The 22,969-nt window shown below is 49.1% G+C and overlaps 1 protein-coding gene across 1 annotated transcript in view; it reads right to left on the bottom strand.

Annotated features, from left to right (window-relative positions):
• Window positions 1–22,969, bottom strand: part of Pxn (Peroxidasin) — a 28,472-nt gene that overhangs the window by 4,662 nt on the left and 841 nt on the right. Inside the window, exons 2-8 of the mRNA XM_001354252.4 lie at window positions 5,842–6,057; window positions 5,659–5,730; window positions 5,347–5,588; window positions 4,613–5,269; window positions 2,805–3,014; window positions 2,507–2,685; window positions 2,185–2,366 (exon numbers count right to left, since the gene is read on the bottom strand). Coding sequence (XP_001354288.3) covers window positions 2,185–2,366; window positions 2,507–2,685; window positions 2,805–3,014; window positions 4,613–5,269; window positions 5,347–5,588; window positions 5,659–5,730; window positions 5,842–6,057 — 1,758 coding nt within the window. The remainder of the gene's footprint in view (window positions 1–2,184; window positions 2,367–2,506; window positions 2,686–2,804; window positions 3,015–4,612; window positions 5,270–5,346; window positions 5,589–5,658; window positions 5,731–5,841; window positions 6,058–22,969) is intronic.

Below are 22,969 nucleotides of genomic sequence, written 5' to 3' on the forward strand. Positions count from 1 at the left end.
GCACCACATACATGTACATGGAAATCCTTATTTTCCGATCCCCCTCCTCCTCCTTCTGGTTTTCCCTTTAGCTGCATTATGCATTTGGAAAATGCTGCCTGTCTGTGTAAGCAAAAACTAAGCCGCTGCGATGCGGTTCGGTTCGGTTCTCTCTTTGTGGGCCATCAATGGTCCAACGTTTACCCCTCGGTTAATGGCCAGATATGCCACTGTCCCTGCCACTGCTTCCCTCTGCTTGCCTCAGATTGATTTACGACCCAAGGCGGGAGCCAGCCGTGGATGTGGATGGAGCCTGTGCTCAATAAATTCCTTGTCTCTTTTCCATCTTCTGGCTGTTTTTTTGTTGGCTTTGCCATATTTGCGGAACAAACAATTTGGAAAAGTTCTATTTTCGAGGAGTACTACCACTGTATATGTATGTGAACCCAAAAGAAAGTTAAAGTTGAAGTGGGAGATGCAGATGCAGATGCACATGGAAGATGAAAGCTGGAGAAGATTCCAGTCCCATTTCCACCACGACTACGACTACCACTACCACTACCACTACCACTTCCACTTCTAGTTCTAGTTCTTGTACTCCTTTCGTGTTCCAGCCGGCAACTTGTCAACTCAATTTCAATTTGGGCAATTTGGATAACTTGTGCGGCTGCCTCTGTGAGAGATTCTCTGTCTATCTTTGCCTCTGTCCCCGTCCCCGTCTCTTTCGCCTTTCTCTCTCTATCTGTGTGTACGGTGGGGTATGTGGCACGTAGCTTGTCCGGGGCTTAGCACGTTTTCGGCAACGACAACTTTTGTGCTTTCGTTGCCGCCTTTTGATGTTCTTTTTTGGGGCATATTTTATATGCAGTTTAGCCAGCGGCACAGTGGGCTCTGATTTGGCGGAAAGTGTCCCAAGCTATTAGCCAAGTTATGTCAATTTTTAACTGCCTGAAAAGCACACTGACGCGACTGTTTGGCTGTTTTAATTTTCAAGATTCCTATGTATTTCTAGCCACTGTGCTGGAGTTTAGCTGCTGGCTTTATTTTATGGTTTTATGTTCTTTTCATAGCCGCCTTTTTTGCGGACCCGGACCCGGACTCGCAGCCGGACAACGGGTCTTTGCAGGAGTGTGAGTGCTTTCCAAGCAATTTAGCACAGTGGAGCAACAGCCGGATTAAAAAATCATTTGAGGCTGGCATTTGTCGGTGCACTCGCAGCGCTTCCTGCCTTGAAAACTATTTTTGGAAGTGCATTCAAATCAGCTTCATGACAGGATTATATTTCTTGAAGATTTTGTAATTACGGGCCTACATATGTACCAACGATGTCTCATTGCAAAGGTGAGGCCAGCCATTCCAAGTCTTGGTGATCTCACGCTCTCTCGTTACTTCAGTTCTGTCGGGCCTCACCTTACATTAATCTACCAAAAAAATCTACGCACTCATTGAATTTGCTGTGAATTATTGGATTTCCTTTTGCTTCTTCGTTCGTTCTAAATCGTCACGCGCTTGACGTAACCGCGAATCGTCGGCTCCTCATTTGTGTGCCGGAAAGGAAAACGTAAGGGAGAGGCGACACCTTTTCGCTTGTTGTCTTTACTGTCTTTACATATTGTGTTTTCTTCAGCCCAAGATCAGCTCTCTTTCGGGTCTAATTTTACGCTCTACTGAGAGCGCTCTGCTGTTGTACTGGGCAAAGTAAGACCCAAAAAGAGAGCGCGTTGCGAGAGCGGACCACCTTGCATAATTTCATCGTGGATCGTGCTTTTGCGTTTTTCTTGGCGGCATTTGCAGGCCTTCCCGAAGCAGTAGCTCCCACTGTTGTGTGACTGCTGCTGTGTACATATTTTTTCTGCTGTGGCACAACTACGAGTATTTTTCAATTAATTAAACAAGTTTACCGCGCACTTAAACGCATTTTAACTGCATCCTCGTCGGCGTCGTCGTCGTCGTCGGCGTCGTCGTCTGCCTGTCGAGGCCTTTTCTTGGTAAGTCCTCTCTGCTTTGCTCTGCTCTGCTCTCTCTCTTTGAGAAAAAGTTTTCCCTTTTTGATTTTAATGGAGTTTTATGGAGACCGCCCCCTGCCATGCCGCCCCCATCCCGTCCCATCCCATCCCACTCTGGAGCGCAATTAAAGTTGCGGTTTGAGACTCAAAGTTGAACTATTTGATTCCGCATCCCGGTTTTTTGGCCACCGCCACTCACCTGATGGTAACCAGCGCCGAGGCGGAGGCCCTTCCGAATTCGTTCTTCAGCTGGCACTCGTAGCGACCGCCATCGAGGATGGTCACATTCTTCACGAACAGACTGCCGGCGCCGCTTATTTGATACTTTTCCGTGAGCTGGACATTGGGATCGATGAGGCGACCATCACGGCGCCACGAAATCTGTATGGAAAGAGAGGGAGAGATAGACAGAGGGGGAGAGGATGTGGCCGGGGAGTGGGAAAGCCAAAGGAAGCGTCAACAAGTGGCGGGGCAAATAAAAAAGAAAAGTTTTTTGGGATATTCCGTTCGGGAAACTTTACCTGCAGTCCCACCTCCGGCTGCTCGGCCTGGCAGGGCAGCTCAATGGTGGTGCCCGTAATGGCCACCAAATTGCTCGGTTCGATGGCCACCCGAGGCGGGGACTGGGAGCGTTCCACTTTAATCGTTGCCTCGGCACTCGTCTCGCCATTCTCGTTGCGCGCCGTGCACCGGTAGACACCTGCAACAGGAACGTGCACGGGGAGCGGAGGGGTGGGGAGGGGAGAGAGAAATGAAATGAAATGTAAGCCATTTGGAATCACTTTCCCGAGAGGTCCCGCCCCGCACTGAACCACTTACCAGCATGGTCCTGGCGGGCAGCACTAACCACCAGCTCTGTGTTCTCGTTCTCCAGCAGCAGGTCTCCGGACGGGGTGCTGGCGAGCGGGGATCCATTGAACTGCCAGTCGATGGTGGGCAGTGGATTGCCATCGGCATCGCATTCCAGCACAAAGGCTTTGCCCAGTTTGATTGTTTGGTTTTGGGGTGCCATTAAAATTTCGGGCAAATCTGCAAGTGGTATGAATCGCGGATGAGCGATTTTCGAGCAATTCTATCGCTCCAAATGGCAGCAACAAAAAAGGCACATGGTCATAGCCGACGTCGACGACGACGCCGACGCCGACGCCGCTTGCGGTTCGTTTTCTATTCCGCCTTTTGTCCATAAACTCTTTCTTCGTTCCACTCTGTATCCCACTCGATATCCCTCTCCCTCTCCCTACCCACTGCACGCCCCTCCTTTCGCTTTGATCACGGTTTTGCTTTGCCTCCTGCCGCCTGCCCCCTGGGGCGTATGGAATACAAATTTTTGCATTGCATACTTTTGAGCGGTGCCAGCATATTTATTTGCTTATTCATATGCTCGTGAATGTGTGTGTGCGCCAGTGCATGCATTTGCCCCTACACTCCGAGAAAATCTACACCAAACCCATATATTTTATCCGTACATCGACAGAAGAATGAAAACACTATCTTGGAAAATGCCTCTTTGATCTATATTTCGCACAACTGGAAATGGACTCGGAAAATAATCGAACTTTTCTCTCTCTGTGCATCGGTTTATGGGTATGTGACTGTGTTTGCCGGGTTAATTATGCTGACCAAGCGCATCGCCTGACTGCTTAAACAGTCCATACACTCGCACGTCCCCTGCACATCTCTGCAGCACTGCACTCTGCACTTTCGGGATAACCGCAGCTTCGCAATTTGTGCGTACCGTACCCCCCACCCGCCCCCCCCTTCTACATAATAGTTTATAATTTTTGCACTTATTTTCCAAAATAATGCATAAATTGTGCTCCGGCTGTCTGCTCTTCATTTTGTGCCGACAACCACAAATTATAATGAGCCATTGTTGCATCAAGGCGCTGCCACTCTGCCACTCTATCATTCCCTCTGGCATTCGGTTGGTCTGTCGGTCGGTCGGTCGGTCTGGGAACCCCTTCCCTTATGGACATATCAGGGCGTTTTCCCCTGCTGGCCCCCCGTCCATTTCTATTGCGCAATAAAGTACAGTCACGTACAAACGCTTGAATTGCAGCAATAACGAATGAACATAAAAATGCTCAAGCGAAACATTGTTTTCATACATTTATTCGTGGTTAAACCAAAAGTTTGAATGCTCTTCTTTTGTTAGGTTTTTCGTACAGCAGTACCCGTGCCGACCCGTCCTTCTGTGCTCTGATTTGACGGAGGAGCACCCTTCTGCCACCGTTTTGCCGCCACATCTGACATAATCCAATCATCTATTAAAACCCCTCGACAAGCTCTTCCGCATAGTCCCGAACACCCCGATCCAAAGCAGACTCCATGTTCAATCTCAGTGTCTAGTCGCAGAGTCCATGCTGCATGCTTCATGCTGCATGCTTCATGCTCCATGTTCATCCTCATCCTCATCCTCATCTCAGGCGAAAACAAATTAAATCGACTGCAAATTGAGTAAAACGCGACAGTTGTGACTGTGACTGTGTTGCCAGTGGACTGCGGACTGCGGACTCTGGACTGTGGACGATGGTATGTCGTCTGGCAGTGACTGAAATGCAATCCCGAAACGAGTGCCGTGCCCCCCCAGCCCCCCTTGCTTCTGGAAGTTGTTGTGTCACACTCACCCTTCACCTCCACGCGGGCGGTGGCCTGGACAGTGCCCAGGCGATTGCTCGCCTCGCACCGATACGTGCCGGCTGTCAGCTGGGTGGGCTGCAGGAGGAGCAGGCTGCCGTTGGCCTGCAGCTGGAGGCTGGCGGTGGACTGGGCGAGCTGGCGACCATTGACGAACCATTGTATGTCCGGCTGTGGCCAGCCGGAGGCGGCGCAATCGAGGAGCACGTGTCCCGCGCCATGAAGGGCCACAATTTGGTCATGCGGCTGGTGGGTGAAGCTCGGTGGCGTGGGTGTTGCACCTCCTGCATCCGCATCCGCCCATACCTGATTGCTGCTAGGGTCGATGTGGGGGTTGTCCAGTGGGTTCCGGTTGCTGCTGCTGCTGCTGCTGCTGACAACGAGGCGGATGGGCTGGGAGCGTACCTCCCCCATCTCGTTGCGGGCCAGGCACTGATAGATGCCCATGTCAGTGGTTGCCACGCTGCGGATGAGCAGGCTGCCGCTTAGCAGGATTTCCCGGTTGACCTGATCCTCGCCGACCTCGTTCGTGTTGTGCATCCACGTGATCTGGGGCTTGGGCAGACCCGTGACCTCGCAGTCGAGTTGAACGGACTCCCCGGCGAAGGTCTGCAAGTCCTGTGGGGCCACCAGGAGATTGGGCTTGGCTGCAACGGGTGAAAGATTGAAGGGCAGCTCTCAGTTCTCCGTTCTCAGTTCTCAGCTCTGTTCTGTTCGCACTTACCACACTTGAAGTGCTGCTCCTGGAGGCTGGCGAAGCTCTGGCGCTGCAGGGCTTGCGGCTCGGCACAGGTCAAGGAGATGGTCACCAGCTGACGCTGGGCATCCAGATGCCAGCGTCTCCATAAGGAGTACACACCGCAGTTGCAGTCGATGGCATTCCCATCCAATCGCAGACGCTTCAGGCTGTTCAGTTTGTTGAATCCCTCCACCGGCAGTTGGGTGAGCTTGTTATTGTAAAGGAAGCTGGAAAATGGAGATGCACCCACCAAAAAAGTTAATCTCCCTCTCGTATCCGTCCATCCATCCAACTTACAGGCGATTCAGACGTGGCAAATTGTCAAAAACTCCGGCAGGCAGCTGGAAAATGTCATTGTTCTCCAGATATCTAACAGTGGATGGCGGGAGAAAGGGGGAAAAGCGGAAAAGTGGGCGTCGTTAAGGCGATTTATGCCTTTTTGCATATCCTTAATTAAGGGCTGTGCCGCGTTTCACTTACATCGCCTCCACGCGCGGCAATCCCTGGAAGATGGCCGCCGGTAAGCGGCTTAGCCGATTATTGTTCAGATAGAGGAACCTCAGGGCGAGCAGCCCCTGGAAGGCCCCATCCTGCAGGTGGGCCAGCTCATTCTCGTTCAGGAACAGCGTCGACAGTTGCCCCATGCCGCGGAAAGCGTCTGCCGGCACCTCCTCGAAGTGATTGAAACGCAAATCTCTGCAAAATGTACGGAAAAGAGGAGGAACAAAGTGAGAAATCATGATAGCAGTAGCAGTGGATGTAGCAGTAGATGTAGCTGTATGGAGCAAATCGTTTATCTGGCAGATGACATGGGGACGTAGATGGAAGGATGGATGGGTGGCAGGAGGATGTGGCACGTTTAGCAGTCGGGGGGTAAATCAATTTTTGGTTCCAAAGCAAATTGCAGCAAGTTGCCAGTGTCTGTCCTGTCCCGTCCCTTCCCGTCCCGTCTTGTCTGTCATGTGCTCTTCTTCTTCTTCTATCTCTCTCTCTCTCTTTGGGTATGGGTGCAATAGCAATTGTCATATGCAATTAGGGATTGATAGAAAGGCGTGTATATTCCGCACAAGAGAAACCCATTTGTCAGGCATCGTTCTTTTTTGTTGTATCCAACAGCCAACGCTGTTTAAGGCAATCCAATTATTTTCCTCTGGGCGTAACACAATCTTAAATCATAGCTACCCTCTTCCTCTTCCCCTTCCTCTTCCTCTGTGGCACCCACTTAAGCGCTGCTTATCCGCCTCGTAGAGCGCTTGATAAACCCTTTCGCTCCCAGCCACATCCCCTTGATACGGCAAGGGGAGGCAGAAACTACAAGAACATTTATGTACGTAAACATTTTTTTTTGCACACACATTAAAAATTAATTACAAAAAAAGTTGATGCTCGCATAGTTTATGTTGCTGCCGCTGCCTGCTGCCTGACGACAAGCCACCGAAGCGATAAGCTTTGCGCGCCCTAGTAGCAACCATGCCACAATCCCAAGTCACCAAGCAACCAAACGACGAGGAACTCAACCACAGATTGAGGTCTCACTCCTCGCATATGCTCGCGAGCTGCGAGGGGGCCTTGCAACATCCTCCTGCCCTGCCCTGCCCTGCCCTGCGCTGCCATGCCCTGCTCCTTTTGCTCTAAGCTGCCATTAGCAACTGCAGGGAGGATGTGGCAGCAACAGCGGCTAAAAAAACAACTTTCTAATCAACTCAGGAAGTTTGCAAGCTGCAACAGCGGTAACCGCTGGTCTGGGTGTGGCGGGTTTTAGTTGGTTGCAAATTCAATGCGGCAGCGAAAAAGTTTCCTTGGCAAAAGTGAAAATTATACCAAAAATGCAAACTGCTGCCTGCTGCCTTTTGGGCCAACTTCGCTTACCGCTGCCTGATGTGGGATGCGGGGACTCGTGTCATTGTTGTTGCGATAATTATGGGCCCATACCCAAGCCCTAGGGGCGGGGTAATAGGATTCTGATGCTTGCCTCATGTTGGCTCTCAGTGAGGATCAGATGGGATCACAATATCATATAGCTGGCACAGGAACAATCGGTTGTCTGTGCTTCTGATTGGCTCGTCCAGGGTATCCTTCCTGCCACGTTTCCCCTTTGTCGAGGGGCAGCAGCAGCAGGGCAAAGGGCGAAGGTGCTGCACGGACAGGGGCCGTTCCTGTGGCCACAAACGGCACGGAAAGTGGAAAACTGGAAAGTGGGGCTGCCGCTAAAGTTGTCTAAACAGAAATTATGTTTTGTGGCTAGTGTAAACATGCAACGCACAAACAACCCAGCAACTAACTAACTTGCAGCAGCAGCAGTAACTTGCAACAGCGGCGGCAGCAGCAGCAGCAGGAGGCACTAATTGGTGTCAGCGTTCATCCTTTCTCCGTGTGAGTGCTCCGTGTCCGTGCTCGTGTCCATGTTCGTGTGTGTTAAGTGCATATGTTTGTTGGTATGCTCAAATTGCAACTAAAGACGTGGATGCAACACAAGGAAAGGCACACACAAAAAAGGAGATGAACGCACACAAAAAAAAGCAAAAACAACAAAAAACAACATCACAAACAACCAACGACAACGAAAACAACTTAAAAATCCAGAACAACACAAAAACCACTCGCACGTAGAGCTTGAGGCAGGGGCAGGGACAGGGGCAGGGGCAGGGGCAGGGGCAGGGGGCATGCAACCACCATGGAGTAAATCCAAGGGAGAGAAGCCGTAGGAGAAGGACATGCATACGCCCAAATGGAGCCACACATAAACAAAGCCGCCACTGCCGCTGCCACGGCGACTCCCTGGCTCCTGGCTCCTGCCTCCTGCCTTCCGCCTCCTGCTATCTGGTTTCGGTCTTGGCTCTGGCTCCGGCTCTGGCTCTGGCCTGATGAAAGACCCAAGTCCTGAGGCTAGTCGACCCACTGGTATCCATGTGGTAACCTCTCTCTTACACTCTCTATCCACATCTCTCTTGTGTGGCAGCCACATGCACGTTGCGGTGGCTGTGGAGTGGGGCGAGGCAGTGGCAGAGGCAGTCCAGACCGATGGCGACTGGGATGCGGGTGCAGCAACAATTTGCAAAGGCTCGCATTTCTTTCTCTCTCTCTCTCTTTCTCTCTCTAAGAAGGAGCAGGAGCAGGAGCCGCACTATGTTGCAGGAGTGGCAGCAGCAGCAGCAGCAGAAGACGAAGAACAACCCTTTGTGCGAGTGCGAGTGCGAGTGCGAATGCGGCTGCTTGATCCACATTTTGCGCCCACTTCTTGCAAACTCCATTAGCCCCAACCACCCAACAATCCACACGAGGCAGCAGCAGCGGCAGTCCTCTGCCACATTGGGTCAAGCGAGTGGGTGGGGCTGTGGGGGGGGGGGGGGGGGGGGGGGGGGTGTGGAGTGTGGCACCATAACTATCTGACTAATTTGAATCAACATTCTGAGCTCGTTTTTATCCCTGGAAGACACCGGCTATCATCTCTGTTTTATTTGTTCAGGCAAAGTGCAACCGGACCCTTTTCCATGCCACTGTGCCACCACTGTTCTGCCTCTGTCTCTGCCACCCCTGCCCACCCATGACGCGTGTGACAAACGATGGTCCACTTCAATGGTGCACACACACTCATACGCCATCCTGTCCGGAGTGGAGTCCAGAGTCCACAAAGTCGACGGTCGACAGGCGACGAGCCTAGCAGCTGCAGATGTTCCCTATGCCTCTTCCTGCTCTGCGGCAGAGGTACTGCCAGTGGCAAGTGGCAGTGGCAGGCCGCATAGTTGGCGTCGTGTCAGTGGCGCAACTATTTGTCGAGTAGCGGCCATGCAAAAAGAGAGAACTGAAGCGAGTCCCAACCGAACAGATGCTCAAAGGCGGCACAAATAACTTTCATTCTTCCAGGCAGACCACGCCCTAAGCCCACCTGCAGGCCCACCTGCCCCATCCATGTGTGTCCGTGTGTCTATGAGTCCATGTGTGCGTGGCAGGCGGAAAAGGAAATTGAATCTTGAAACTACTATTCAATGCTGTGACACTTCCGCCACTGCTGCCGCTTTTGGAAAATGGCTATTTTTTTGTTTTTGTTTGGATAATGACATTTGCATTTTTGCATTAAATTCGGACGATATTTTCAATTAAAATTTGAAATGCATAAAGCGAGTGCCAAGCTGTGTCCGGTGCGGCACGGTTCGAATCGGTACGGCACCTGCCTCTGTGTCGGTGCCTCTGTGTCGGTGCCCGTGCCCGTGCCCCTACCCGTATCCGTATCCGTAGCCGTATCCGTAACCGTGCTGCAACCCTGCTGTGTGGCTCCATTGCTCCGTCGACTCCTTGCTGGCTTGTGGACGCCGGACTGTGGACTGTGTCCCCGGTGTCCATGTCTGCACTTAATTAATGCATATTATTGACAAAGGCATTTGCCTGCTCTCTCTCTCGCTCTCTCTCTCGCATGTTTGTCTATTCACGCATGCCTGCACACGCACACACTCTCATAAGCACACACACGCACACTGGGTGGGCCATTACGTATACGCTTTGATGTCCGTTGAGGAAAATTTATGGCTAGCCAAAACTGAAGCCAAGAGCGATATTTTAAAGCCACCTCCGACAGTAAATTGAATGAAAACAATTGGCACTCCATGCAACATGCAGCATGCAACAAGGGGGAGATCGGGAGAGACACAATCAAATACATGCCCAGCGAGCGTTAAGCTGTTTAGTGGCTTCCACTAATTTGATTTCAATTAGTTGTCACAATTAGTGAAGGAAAAACCACAGCAAGTAAATTAGAGAGCGGCCCTCCACATTGCATGTTGCATGCAGCGACAAGAGTGCGGCAAGACTGTGCGTGTAGCGGGCGTGTGGGGGAGGTGTGGCATTAACTGTTTGTGGCGGCGCACATTTGACAGTAAATGTTTGTGGCATTCGCTTAGAGATCTCAATTGTATTGTCGTTTTTGGCCAGAACTGTGGTCTTCCATGCACTCGAATTGGCATTTCGATTGTTCAAAGTTTCTCTAGGGACTAAAAGCCCCATTTTGGAAGAGTTTTCGAGTGGAAACTCCCTTTCTAGGGCAGGAGTGTGAAGTAGTGTTGGGCTTTTCTTCACTGAAAAGCTACGTCGGAGCAACAGCTCTATGTCCTTCGATTCCTTCTTCGTTTGTGGCTCATGAAAAGAGCCTCTAAGGACTCTCCATTTGCCATTTGTGGCTATTGTAATATCGAAAGATAACGCCCCTGCCATCATACAATATAAGACCGGCAATAAACAGAGCAGATGTTTAATTTTTATGCTCGTAACTATGGCTCCTGCATCCTGCATTGAAATTGGTTTGCTGTTCGCTGCGCGCTGTTCCGCTTTCAACGTTAGTTGGCTTTTATCCATTGAGTCAGTTTATTTTCTAGTTCATTGCATTTTCATTAGACTCTCTGCCATTTTTTCCGCGCGCGCCACACGCTCCTGCCTCCCCCCGCCCCTAGTATCTTTCTGCCTCTGTTCCCGTTCGAAACCCCTTGAAGCGCCATAAAGTATGCAACATAAACAAGGCTATAAACGTGGGGCGGCTGCGTCGGAGGGTGCAACTACTGCCGCTGCTGCCTTATCAGTGGGATCAACCCCCCTTTAGTCCCTCTCTCCCCTCTCGGCCATGCCTCGTTGTTAAGGTGAAATTGTGCTTTGTTGGGACTTGCCTTTTGCTTTCGCCTTGCGTGGCCTGGTTGTTGGCTCTGATTATGATTTGTCTGGCTTACATCCTATATGTACCTCCCCTGCCTCTCCGTCTCTCAGGTGGGCCTTCAGCTTAGGCAGCATCTTATGACGCCTTGTGCCCCTGCTCCCATTCCTGCAAGCCGATCCAAATCCTTTTACGGTCTGCTGCTGCTGCTGCTGGTGTGCTTTGGCTCTGGCTCTGGTCCCTGGGCTGCCTTTATGGCAAATGTGACAATAAAAACATGATTTAACTTTGGCCTGCCACACACTCCGCACTCCACACTCCACAACCCACACAGATGCACAGATACACAGACGGATGGAAGGATGCCGCAAACACACACGCATGCACGCACACGCACACACACTTGGAGACACATTATTGTAATAACATGGCTTACAAACACGCAGCAAGGAAGCTGCAACAAAAAGTGGCAGCCGCAACAACAACAATGGATAAAAGTGCCCTACAATGGCGGAGCTCATCCTTGCATCTGCGGATACCCGTGTGTCCTTCTGTTGGCTGGGGTTGCCCTGCCCAGGTGATGGCCTCCTCCCCCCCCTTACACCTGACGATAGTCCGAAGGACCCATGACAATTGTCTTTGTCTTTCTGCTTGTCTCTATGCTGTGTGTGTGTGTGTGTAAAACACTTGGTAATGCAATCCTTCAGCCTATACCACAGATCCCAATTGCACTGAGGGGATCCTGCTGCCCTTTGCCTTTGCCTCTGGCGGGCATTTCCAGGGCTACCAAGGGTATGTTGTGTTCAGGATGATCCCAGAAAGGGTATACAATCTGGATTATCATCCATAGTCGAGATCCATCCTATGGAGCCAGAGGTCTGGGCTTTGGAGTGCCGATAATGTACGATGCAAGATCATCCATGCTGGGCCCTGGGGTATCCTCTTGGTCGAGCCACTCGCCTGCAGGCTGTTCTTATTTTTTGTTTTTTCTATAGTAGTGCCATTTTATTATTGTTAAACAAAAGCTGTGCACAGTGCCACCCCCACCTCCACGCCCTACCCTACCGCTTTTAACTCTTGACATTGTTTATTTGTGTGCAGTCGTCTATTTGTGTTGTTCTCTGTGTGTGTGTTGGTGTGTGTAACAGTTCAGCTGTCAGTCAGGCAGTCACTTTGTCAGTCTGACAGCTTCAGCAAGTGGCAGAGGCAGAGGCAGAGGCTGAGGGAGGGACGATTGCAGCGGCAGAGAGGCACAAGGGGCCAAGACAAGCCAACAGCTTTTAGCCCAGTTAGTTACTGTTGGTTACTGTTGGTTACTGCATCAGGCAGGCAGCAGCAGCACTCCTTTTCCAGAGCTTATTTTCGAGCCTTTGATTTAATTTCATTCTGTTTGTTTTGCCCTCAATCCTTGCACACACACACACACTCCCTCTCTCCCTCTATCGGTGTGTGTGTGCTAAACTGTTAATGTAATTGTGTCCAGTTTTGGGTCGGTTGCTGCCCCCGGCTGCTGCTGCTGCTGTTTGAGATACTTAGAGCACTTTGCGTAATTGGCTTGGAGTGTGCATGCATAAAACGCTTTGTTTAGCTCCCATTTCCATTCGAACAGAGCAACAAAAGAGCCAAACCATGGCATGCAGCAGATCAGCACAATTTAATGCATGCCTTGGGACATCCGCCCACCGCCCACCGCCCATCGCCCCCGCCCCCCTTTATCCCGGGAAGCTAAAGTCGAAAAGTAAACTCTAAAGCAATTAACATTGTTCCAAAAGTGACAAAAGGGCCAAAAGTTTCGCTGGCATTACGCTCCCAGCCCAGACCCAAAATTCGAAATCGGAAATCGGAAACCCGAAACCCAAACCCCAAATCCAACTCTAAAACTGTTCAACTTTAAGGATTCCGTTGAATCAATGCCAAACACAAAAAAAAAAAAACGAAGCATAAAAGCGGGGCTTTGGCCAAGTGTAAGCGATAAAGGCAACGGATGCCTGCTCTTCTCCACTGACCAGGAACCGGGGCGGTGCTCCTGTCCTGCCGGGAACTGCTGCAACAAGAAGTTGCACGATGTCCGCTCACACGGAATTGATATGTGGGTCCTTTGGCCCCAGCACACCATCGCTGGCTGGCTGCATGCCCCGGACTTTGCTTTTGTTGCAGTTATCTGTCGCTGCTGCGGTTACGCACAAGTGGCTATGGCAGGCGGAGTCCATGCCCCATGCCGCACACACCACAGAATTGTTATATTCAGTAATTATGTCCAATAAGCGACGAAGCGTGAAGCGAACGCCCTCCTACATGGCTTCATTCAGCTCCACCCCCTCCATCTGCCCTGCCCTGCCCCCGCCGACCCCCTGTTTGAGAGGAAGGAAAACGTTGTCGTTAATGTTGTCGTTATGTAAGCTAACCCAGTTTTAGCGTCGACATGGCATTTCCTTCCTTCCTGTTTCTGCGTTAAATGCAATCCTCGAGGAAAATCCGCAAGAAAAGAATGAAAGGCGCCCACTCAAAGGGGCGTGCAGTCGAGTGGGAGTGTGAGGGGGGGTTTGGGGTTGGATAAAGATTGCTGACTGCATGACACGCCAGAATGGTGCGTCCTGGGAGGGGCCACGGAGCCAGGCAGCAAAAGTTAGGCCACGTGCGGAAAATTCACTTCCGAGAGTCGGAGCGAGCGTGTGGTGGGGGGGAGGGGTGGAATCTAAACTTTCGTTGCATACTTTTGGGCTGCCACTGAAAAAACTCGAAAAAAAGAAGAACTCCCCAACAGCAGGAGGAGGAGTAGGGCAGGAGCAGGGCGGGAGCAGCGGAGGGCAACTCCCAAAGAAAAGCAGTAGGAAAAGTCGAACCTGAAACCAGAAAACCAGCTGGAGATAAAGCAAGGAAATTCCCAAGCAACAAATTTCGAAGCCTTTCCAAATTGCTGGTCATCTGAGGCAGTGCACTCTCCTCGTGCTGCACTCCTTGGGTGTCTGCAGCTCTCCTAGTTCTCCCCTTAGATCGTCCTTAGGTGTCCTTAGTTCTATTTATAGAGTGTTCTGTTCTGTTCTGTTCTGTTCTGCTCTGTTCTGTTCTTTACACACGAGGACTGCTCTTGTCACAGCTCGAGCGTCACTTTTCTGTTTTCTATTTTCTGTTTTCTTGGGCTGCTAATGTGTTGTGCCATCAGCCATCACCATTCTCTGGTCTCCAGGTACTGCTTCCCCTACTGGTGCTCCCCCCCCGCAGGCACTGCTGCCTATCCTGCTAATGATTCTCCTTCTCCATTCCATTCCGTGTTCTTATTTCTTCTACTCCCAATATTACTTATGCTCCCCTTAGCTCCATGCTCTTCCTGTTCCTCCAGCCCCCGGCTGCTGCTGCTGCTGCCGCTGCTTCTTCCTCTTCCTCCTACCCTCCTCTGGTCCAAATGTTTTTACAGGTGTAAATGTCTCACAAGAGCACTTGCCACACATGCAATTGCCGTCCGACTAAAGGAGCGAGCATACAGGCGAGTATTCCCATTCCCATTTCCAGAGCAAGTCCCGTCCCCCTCCTCCTGAGGACCTTCAATTCCCATCTGCAATCTCCTCAGGACTTTCATTCCCATCTGCATTCTCCACAGGATTTCATACTCCTCGTACCCCCCTCCACCGACGGGTTGCTCTGTTGCCTGGTGACTGGTGACTGCTGTGGCATGCTGCTTAAGCTGCTTGCAGTTCGGTCAACACCTCCATGGTTAAAAGTGGCTACCAGAAGAAGGGTGCCCGTTGGGGGAGAGTGGGGAGGTGGTTCGGTTCAGTTCGGTTATAATTCTCACATTTTCAGGCAGCACACACTCCGCCATTCCCATCCCCCCTCCCCACCCTTCACCGCTTGGGTATTTTTGTTGAACTAAATTTTATTTAAACTTTCGTTGCTTTTGGGTTTTATTTATTTTTTATTTGATATTTTGGCAGCGTGTGAAATTCAATTATACAGCAGATTTATATGCCCCTCCCTTGTCTCCTCTGCCTTCCGCCTTCTCCCATCTGGCACTAGGATATATTTTATATATTCGAAGAGCCAAAAAGGGAAGCACACACACAATGCACGTGAAGTGGAGTGGATATATGTATGTACATGTACAGGAGCATTGCGTACGATATATGGATCGTACGAGCATAAAAACGCAATGAAATCAGTTCTCCATTCAAGTGGAAATGGTTTAATATGCGGATAAAAGCCGAATATTATGCCAGTCCTCCTACATATATTGTATTTTTTTGCACTGTGTGTGTGTTCTGGGTATTAGATTAGGGCGTGGCATTGGTGGGGGGGAGGATATTAAATTTAAGTTCTTTTATTGTGTATTTCGGCTATTTTCAAACTCTTTTCCAATTCTTTTAAAGGCAATTTCCCGCATTGCAATGCATTTGAGCGAGTACGTGGTATGTGGTATTGAACCTGAGCCAAATAAGCTTTTGAGGATCGTTCCACATTACTGCGGAGAAATTAGCCGCTTATTTGAGCCTTCTATATTTCAAAGTCATTTGAGCTATACCTTTCGCTATTCCTATGCTCATCATTGTATTCTTCCGCTTGAGCACCAAAAAGCCACTACCCGCAGGTGGTATAGAAGATGGTCCGCTCTCGCCACGCGCTCTCCTTTCGGGTCGTACAACAGCAGCTCTCTCTCTAGTGTGCTCACTCTTGCGTGAAATAAGACCCGAACGGGAGTTAGCGGACCACCTTGTACCATTTCATTGTGGACCGTCGCAACGCGTGATCTTTCAAACCCCTTTTGCTCGACTTCTTCTCGCGGAGCAGAGGTAAGTCGAGAATGCTAGTTGAAACCCCAAAGAACCCCCCGCTATCCTTATAAATTACCACTATATTATAGATAGCATAAATATTAAAGATAATTCAGTCCACTAATTCGGAACCATTACGTATACGCCATGTTAATATCTGCCAGAATCTTCAACAGCAGCAGCAGCTCGGACCAACTGATGGCCACTCGACTTGCCCCGTGTGCCCCTGTGCCCCTGTACCTGCTCCACTAGCAACATTTACATTAACATTATTACGGCTATGCATCTGTCCGGTGCCTTGGCTACGTGGTCTGCCACTTGGCCCTGGACCTGCTCTGGACGGGGGTGGGGTTAGTTTGCCGCCTCGTCGAGCAGTGAGCGGCAGGGCAGTAGCCCTACCATTGGCAGTGGCATCTTTTCTTACATTTTTTCCACTCGCCCTTCTGCCACTCTGACTCTGTTGTTGACTTTACCTGGTCGGCTCCACATGATGGCCAGCATCGGCCACGGCACCGGCAGCGGCATCTCTCAGCGCAGGTTTCAGCATTCCAGGACTTTGCTTTTTCAATGCTTTTCATTCGCCCGCTTTTGGGCTCCTCCAGAATTCTACCTTTCTCTTAAAACGGGTAAGGTAATTCCGGAGTGCTGCTTGGGGTATGCCACAGGCAGGAGGCAGCAGCGGTACGGGTCTACAAATATTTAAGATCCATACTGGCTCTTTTGAACTTATCCAAAGGTCTCTGCATCTCTTCTATCGGGTTACTTCGTCTTTGACCTTTATACACTTTTAAGGATATGGTGATACATAAGGCTATCATTTACCAAAGCTATCACGGATACTGTTTCCCTTTGTTTTTAAGGTATCCCCTAGTCGTATATACACTCTCTGTCTCTCCGTCTCTCTGTGTTTTTCTCTCTTTTCCCATTGCATACTTATGGACCGCTTCTACTGCTTGTTTCTTATGCTTGACCGACAGTTGCCTCCGACAGAGTCCGATTCCGACTCCGACTCCAAGTCCGAATCCGTGTCCGTGTCTGTGTCCGTTCTGCTCCGTGTCCGTTGCACATGCCGATTGCTCCACTTTGACATGTTGCCGGTTGCTATCGGAGCAACGGAGCTCTGCCCCAGCCCCTGGCCCAGCCCTTTCCCACCTCGTGTTTTTTTTCTGCTGGGGCAAAATAACTTTGCTTATAAATTGTGGCATGTGTTTGTGTAGCGATGATGTTGGTGGTGTTGCATGTTATCTCCTGCCACCTCCTGCCACCTACTATCCCGCCAGTATCTTGCTATTTTGCATTCTTTGCTCTGCACTAACGAGCATGCGAAATGACAAAGCGTGTGGGCGTTGGCCAGAGGCTGAGGGCTTAGGGCTGGGGGCTGGGACTGGGGCGTGGACGATGGCAATGAAGCAAGTGCTACTTTGTAGCATTAAAGCAAAGGAATTGGCAGGAATGCAAAAGGGAGAATGGCAAAAAGAAAGAAGCTAAACTTTAAATGCAAATTGCACAGCGTGACGAGACGTGGGGGAGTGGGGGAGAAGGCGGGGCTGAAGAGGGAGCCAAAAGAGGGATGGCTGATACGATTGGGGGCAGCCATGCTGCATGCTGCATGTGGCAAGGCGAAATCAATAGAAGATTTTTCTATGTCAAAGTGAAGCGAACAGCCTGGCAGGCAGGCACAGAGACAGAGAGATAGACAGTCGGACAGGCTCCTTGACAGAATCGCATTGGGGCTCCCGCTCTCTCGATGCAACTCGAGATTCGGCATCCTTCACGTTGGTCTCCCTCTCTCTATCTCTCTTCGATAGCCATCTCCTTCATTCCATCTGCATTTGGCAGTGAATTAAAAATGCATACGCTTTGATTGGCAAAAACTTTGCCCTGCCGCAGGGGACCCTTTCCCCCTGCCCTGCCTCTGCCCTGCCCTGCCCTGCCCTGCCTCTGCCTTTCCCTTTGAGGCGGACAACTTTTCTCATTCAGCTTTAATCATCCAAAAATGTAACTCCCATTTGACTCTCTCTCCGTCTCTGCTTTTCTTGTTGCCCTTTCCCTATTGGTGGGGCACTGGGGGACGGCTTCATTTGCATAATTACAAATCATATTACCGATTGAGTGGCACATTCTGGCCAACAGAATCGGATTCATTTTGTTTTCAGTGCCGTGTCGGGCTTTTGTTGCCCGCCCTGCAAATATTTAACAATCGAAAAGTCAGACTGAATGCCACAAAAACCAAACACTGCAACTGCAGCCGAAAAAAGCTCTTACAGCAATGATATTGTATTGCAAACGAAACGGGGGGGAGGAGAGGGAGAGGAGAGGAGGAGCCAGACAAGGAGTGCGTGTGTGTGTGTGTCAGGGGAGGGGGGGGGATGAGGAGGGGGATTGCTAGCTCCAAAGGACGAAGTTTGAATGCTCTTTGATTGATTGGTAATTGAATTGGCAATTGCATTTAGAGGGATTTATTGCCAGGGACTAAACGCAAACAGAGATGGATGGATCTGCCACAGGAAGACAGAGAGTGAGAGGGAGAAGGAGAAACAGAGGGAGATGGGGAGCAGTTCTTCGAGTGTGTAAACTAATTTGTTAAATGAACATCTGGTATTCTTTGAGTATTTCCTAATAATAATCCCATAAGCATTCATCATTCAATTAACATTTGATGCTCGCATCAATTGAAGCTAAAAACTAATTAAATCCATATGAAATGCATTTCAGGGATGCATATTAAATCAAATCAAATATTACAAGCAAATTAGGCAATCTTTAGACAATTTGCAACAGCTTCCTGCCATCCAGAAGATACAATATTTGAGCATATTCCACAAAGACAGCCCCAGCCACAGCCACAGATACAGATACAGCCACAGCCAGAGGCACAGCTGCTGCTGATTCTGATTCGGATTCGAATTCTGCTGTAATTATTCCAACAAGAACCACACCTGAACGGAAAACCCTGGATATCATTTCACTTCGAGTCCCCCAGGAAATGCAGGCAGGAGTCAGAAGCTGCTGCTGCCGCTGCTGCTAGGACATCCATTGGCAACAATTTCAATATTTCCACCGACAAATAAACAGCAAATGTAAATGCAAAATTCCAACAACTAAAAACAACAGCAGCAGCAACGAATGCTATGTGCAAAAAGGAAATTTATGCATATTTAATAAGAGAGGGAACAGGGGGAATGGCAGAAGGAGGAGGAGGAGGAGGAGATCCTGGAACCAGGAACCAGGAGCCCGGATATGGAGACGACGACCCGTAGAGCGCTACACAAAATACAAGGCATTTGTCACGCATAAATGCACCAAAAACGAAATGAGGAATTCACAGAGAGAATGGGAGAAAGAGAGAGGGGGGCACACAGCGAAATAGAAAGAGAAGAAAAACAGCGAGCAGCCGAAGAGGGAGAAAGAAAACAGCCACCCAACCAGCCAGCCAGCCAGCCAGCGTATTGGAGCGGGAGGGCAGATTGAAACAATTTTTGGGCAAACAAAAAATACTTTTCCCAAATAGTTGATTCACAAAACTCACAAACAAAAATCCAAGCAAATACTATATGTATGTACAATGTACATCGCAATGTAGTGGCCATATATTATGCAGAACAATGCATGTGTGTGTGGTGTGTGGTGTGGGCGTGGGCGTGGGCGTGGCAAGAGCCAGCGAACTGGACACTAATCAAAGTTTTTAATATGCCCGGCATATGGCAACGTGAGGCGATTTTTGTTCCAACAGCAAAGCCACCCACACAGGCAGGCAGACAGAGAGGGAACGGGAGGGGGAGGGGCAGACATTAGATGAGATATATTTCATATGTGCATAATGCCCGAAGTTATTAGATTGCACAAGGCGCTGCCGCCGCTGCCGAGCCTCCAAGAGGCAAAGACCAGAGGCCACACTTGCAAAAACAATAAAAAGAAAAAGAACAATGCAAATGTTTGAAAAATATTCGATACGTCAATGCATATATGGAAAACTTCCATGGAAAAGTTAGCCGAGACCAAGCTAATATTAAACCCATTTCCATATGCCTTTGCTCCAATATTATTTTCGAAATTGAATGAAACTTAACTAAATCAAGCTCTTGGCATATTATATCATTAACTTTGATCTGAAAGCCTCTCAAGCAAAAGTTCCCTTTTTTTGGTCGTGTTTTCTTCTACGCCAAACTGTTGTCTCAAAGTCTTTGCAAAAAGCCAACTAAGTTTCCTTTTTGGAAGTGATTTATGGGAAACTATGAGGTGATATGATATGGCACGACCGGTGTTTAATTCAATTAGAAAAATAACCAATAGAGATAATTTATGGCCTCGCAGATGAACCCCATCCCAGAGCTAATGAAATGGAAATGCCCATATCTGACTGGCAAAAGGAAGGTATATATATTTGAGGGGGTTTCACGTTTAAAGTTCCTTTTGGAATGCAAAGATAGTACCGTTTTTCTCAGTGCATAATAGATTTTGTTCATCTGCTGCACGGGCTCCATCTGTATTTTATGTGGTTCGCTCTTCTATGCAAAGAAAGTAGGGGCGGAGGCACGGCTTCGAGTGTGGCTTGCCCCGCTCGTATAATGACAAAGCAACTGCCTCCGAGGAGGCAAGAAATGTGTGTGGTTTATGGGAGGTCAGCGGAAAATGCATCATCATGAAATGAAATCAAGTGCATTTATTTAGCTCCGATGGAAAGGGAGCAAAAAAAACTGCAGCCCCCCTTCGCCCTCTTCCCCCCCTTCTCAGCGCCAAGCGCCATGTGTGTGGGTGGGCGGAGTGGCGTGTGGCAAGATGAATGATGCAAGTTGCCGGCCGCCGCTCGCATATGTTACAGAGTCTCGGCTCGGACTTCCATTTAGTTGCAAGTTCAAAATGCACACGGAAAGAGCCAAAATGTTTGGCCTTTTGTTGGGGCACGAAGGGCAAGGGAAGGGGCTGAGATGGGGCAGAGGCAGGCAGAGTGAGTTGCAGTTCTTTTTTACGACCCAGCAGCCATTGAAAGCGCAACTTTCAATGGAGGCAAAAGCTGAAAAAAAGGCAGAGGACTTTATGCTTGATGGATGGACAGTTTCAAGGAAGTGAAATGTGGCTTAGGCCCTGAGCTGGCGTTGGTGCTGCAGCAGCAGCAGCAGCTGGAGAGGAAGGCTTTTTCAATGAAGTGCGGATAGCAATATACAGGATATTTTCCCCGAAGCAAGTGTAGACTTGCAAGCAAGATATCACATTAGAAGTAGGACTATAACATGGAAGCTCTCATTCATTTGAATATACTCTTAAAATCCGAACATTGCAGGATATGCAAAAATAGAACCCCAAAGCTTCGAAAGATATCAAATCTGGCTCTCAATCTCTTCTACAACAAATTTCAGGAGAATTTCTGGCTTAAGATACATTTTCGTGTAGCCTTTTGAGCCAAGAATTCTTTGCTTTGGCAATGGTGGATCCAAGAGGTTTCTGGAGTTCAAATAAAACACATTTTTGAGGAATTCGTTTGAATAAACTATTTTATTTGACTTTGCTTCTTTACATTTTATTTTCTGTCAGACATCTATCTAGAGAGCCCCGACCCGAAAGCATCTTCCAGCAACGAAAATTATAAACAACATTTTGGCCATTAACAAAATTAAGGCAAAAACATTTCCATGCGCATCGGAGAGCACAAACAAATGCAAAAATATAATGTCTGTCACTGCCTCTGCCTCAGCCTGGAGACTAGTACGAGTACATGCGAGCATTTGGTTGTTTTTTTTTTGTATTTTATTTTAGGAGGCATTCGAGTGAACATTTTGAGAAAATATGAAATATAAATGGAGAAAATCTGACCCGACTCGAGTCGACTCGCCGCACATAAACATGTGGGCTGCTGCCCATGGAAAGCACACACCACATGAAAGGGGGGCAAAGGGGAAGAACAAGCTGGAGGAAAAACCAGGGAAACTTTTTTAGACACATGCAGTAGTCGTACTCGTACTCGTACTCGTACTCGTTATAAATGAAACAAATTAATTAAAAGTGTGCAACGGGTCGGATGCGGAATAAATGAAATGCGAATCAGAATGGAATCAGAAAAGTTGCTGAATGCATCCACACCACCACTCGCCCCGTCTCTGTTGCTCCCTCTCCTTCTCCTTCTTTTGGAATTTTTCCTATTGTTGTGTGAGTATTTTGTGTGCATTCAGCTCTCGGGGCAATGATAAATTATGCAGCCATCACCTTATTTAAAATGAAGATTAATTTAAGTACTGCCAAAAGTGCCTCTCTCCGTCTGTGCTCTCTGTGGCTACTCCTTTTTTGTGGGGGTGGGTGTGGTTTGGGGTTTCACTTCTTTGAGAAATTGTTGTGCGGCGAGCCAACAAATGGTAGAGGATCAGAGGAATGATATGGAGTGCGGATTTGCAGTATGCGACTTCGGATGATGGATAAACAAAGAATTCTTTTTTCTTATGCCAGTTCTGTGGAGCTTATGGGATGGGGCTGGGAATGACTGCCGAAATGCAGCAGGTTCTCGATGAATTTGGTAGATACATATCTCCATGTTGTATGGTGATGGTGAATATGGACCTGCCCCTTGTTTTCAATTTGAAATCTGCCATCACTGGGTTTTTCCTCAAGCTCAGAACTTCTTCTTTCTCTTGGATCTGTATAGATCTTTCATCCGGTAAAACCTGTCTCTGTAGCCACTGTGCAGCACACTGCAGCACCGTACAGAAGGAGCCCATTCTCTGGCTGACAGAATGTGCGAATATCTGTCAGTTTATTCGTGTACATCCTCCATCGTTCGCTCAACAACTTAACCCAATGAAAATTGAATTCCCCCATAAATACCAGGAGAAATTCCACCTCCAGAGCAGAGCTGTCTCTCTTTCTATCTGTCGTCTGACAACTTGCCGCCGGCTGTGGCAGCTGCTACCGTTGCACAGCAGAGCACAGCACAGATGCTGCCCCAAATGGAGGGGCAGGAGGAGAAAGCATGCCGCGGCCTATATAAATATGCATATGCTCCACAAACATTTGCCAAGTTATCCGCCGCTCCATCCACCCACAAATCCGCTTCGAGGATTCGGATTCTGGTGGTGTGGCTCCCGAAATTCATGCGAAAGCTGCTGACATTTCGGAAAATAAATGCAACGTCAGAAGTATTCCGCGTGCATGCAAATATTGCGAGTCGCGTAGTCGCGTTGTCGCGTTGTGTTTGCGTCGCCTCCAATCGCTTTGTGTG

This window comes from Drosophila pseudoobscura, chromosome X (genome assembly GCF_009870125.1).
Source record: "Drosophila pseudoobscura strain MV-25-SWS-2005 chromosome X, UCI_Dpse_MV25, whole genome shotgun sequence".
NCBI classification, from domain to species: domain Eukaryota; kingdom Metazoa; phylum Arthropoda; class Insecta; order Diptera; family Drosophilidae; genus Drosophila; species Drosophila pseudoobscura.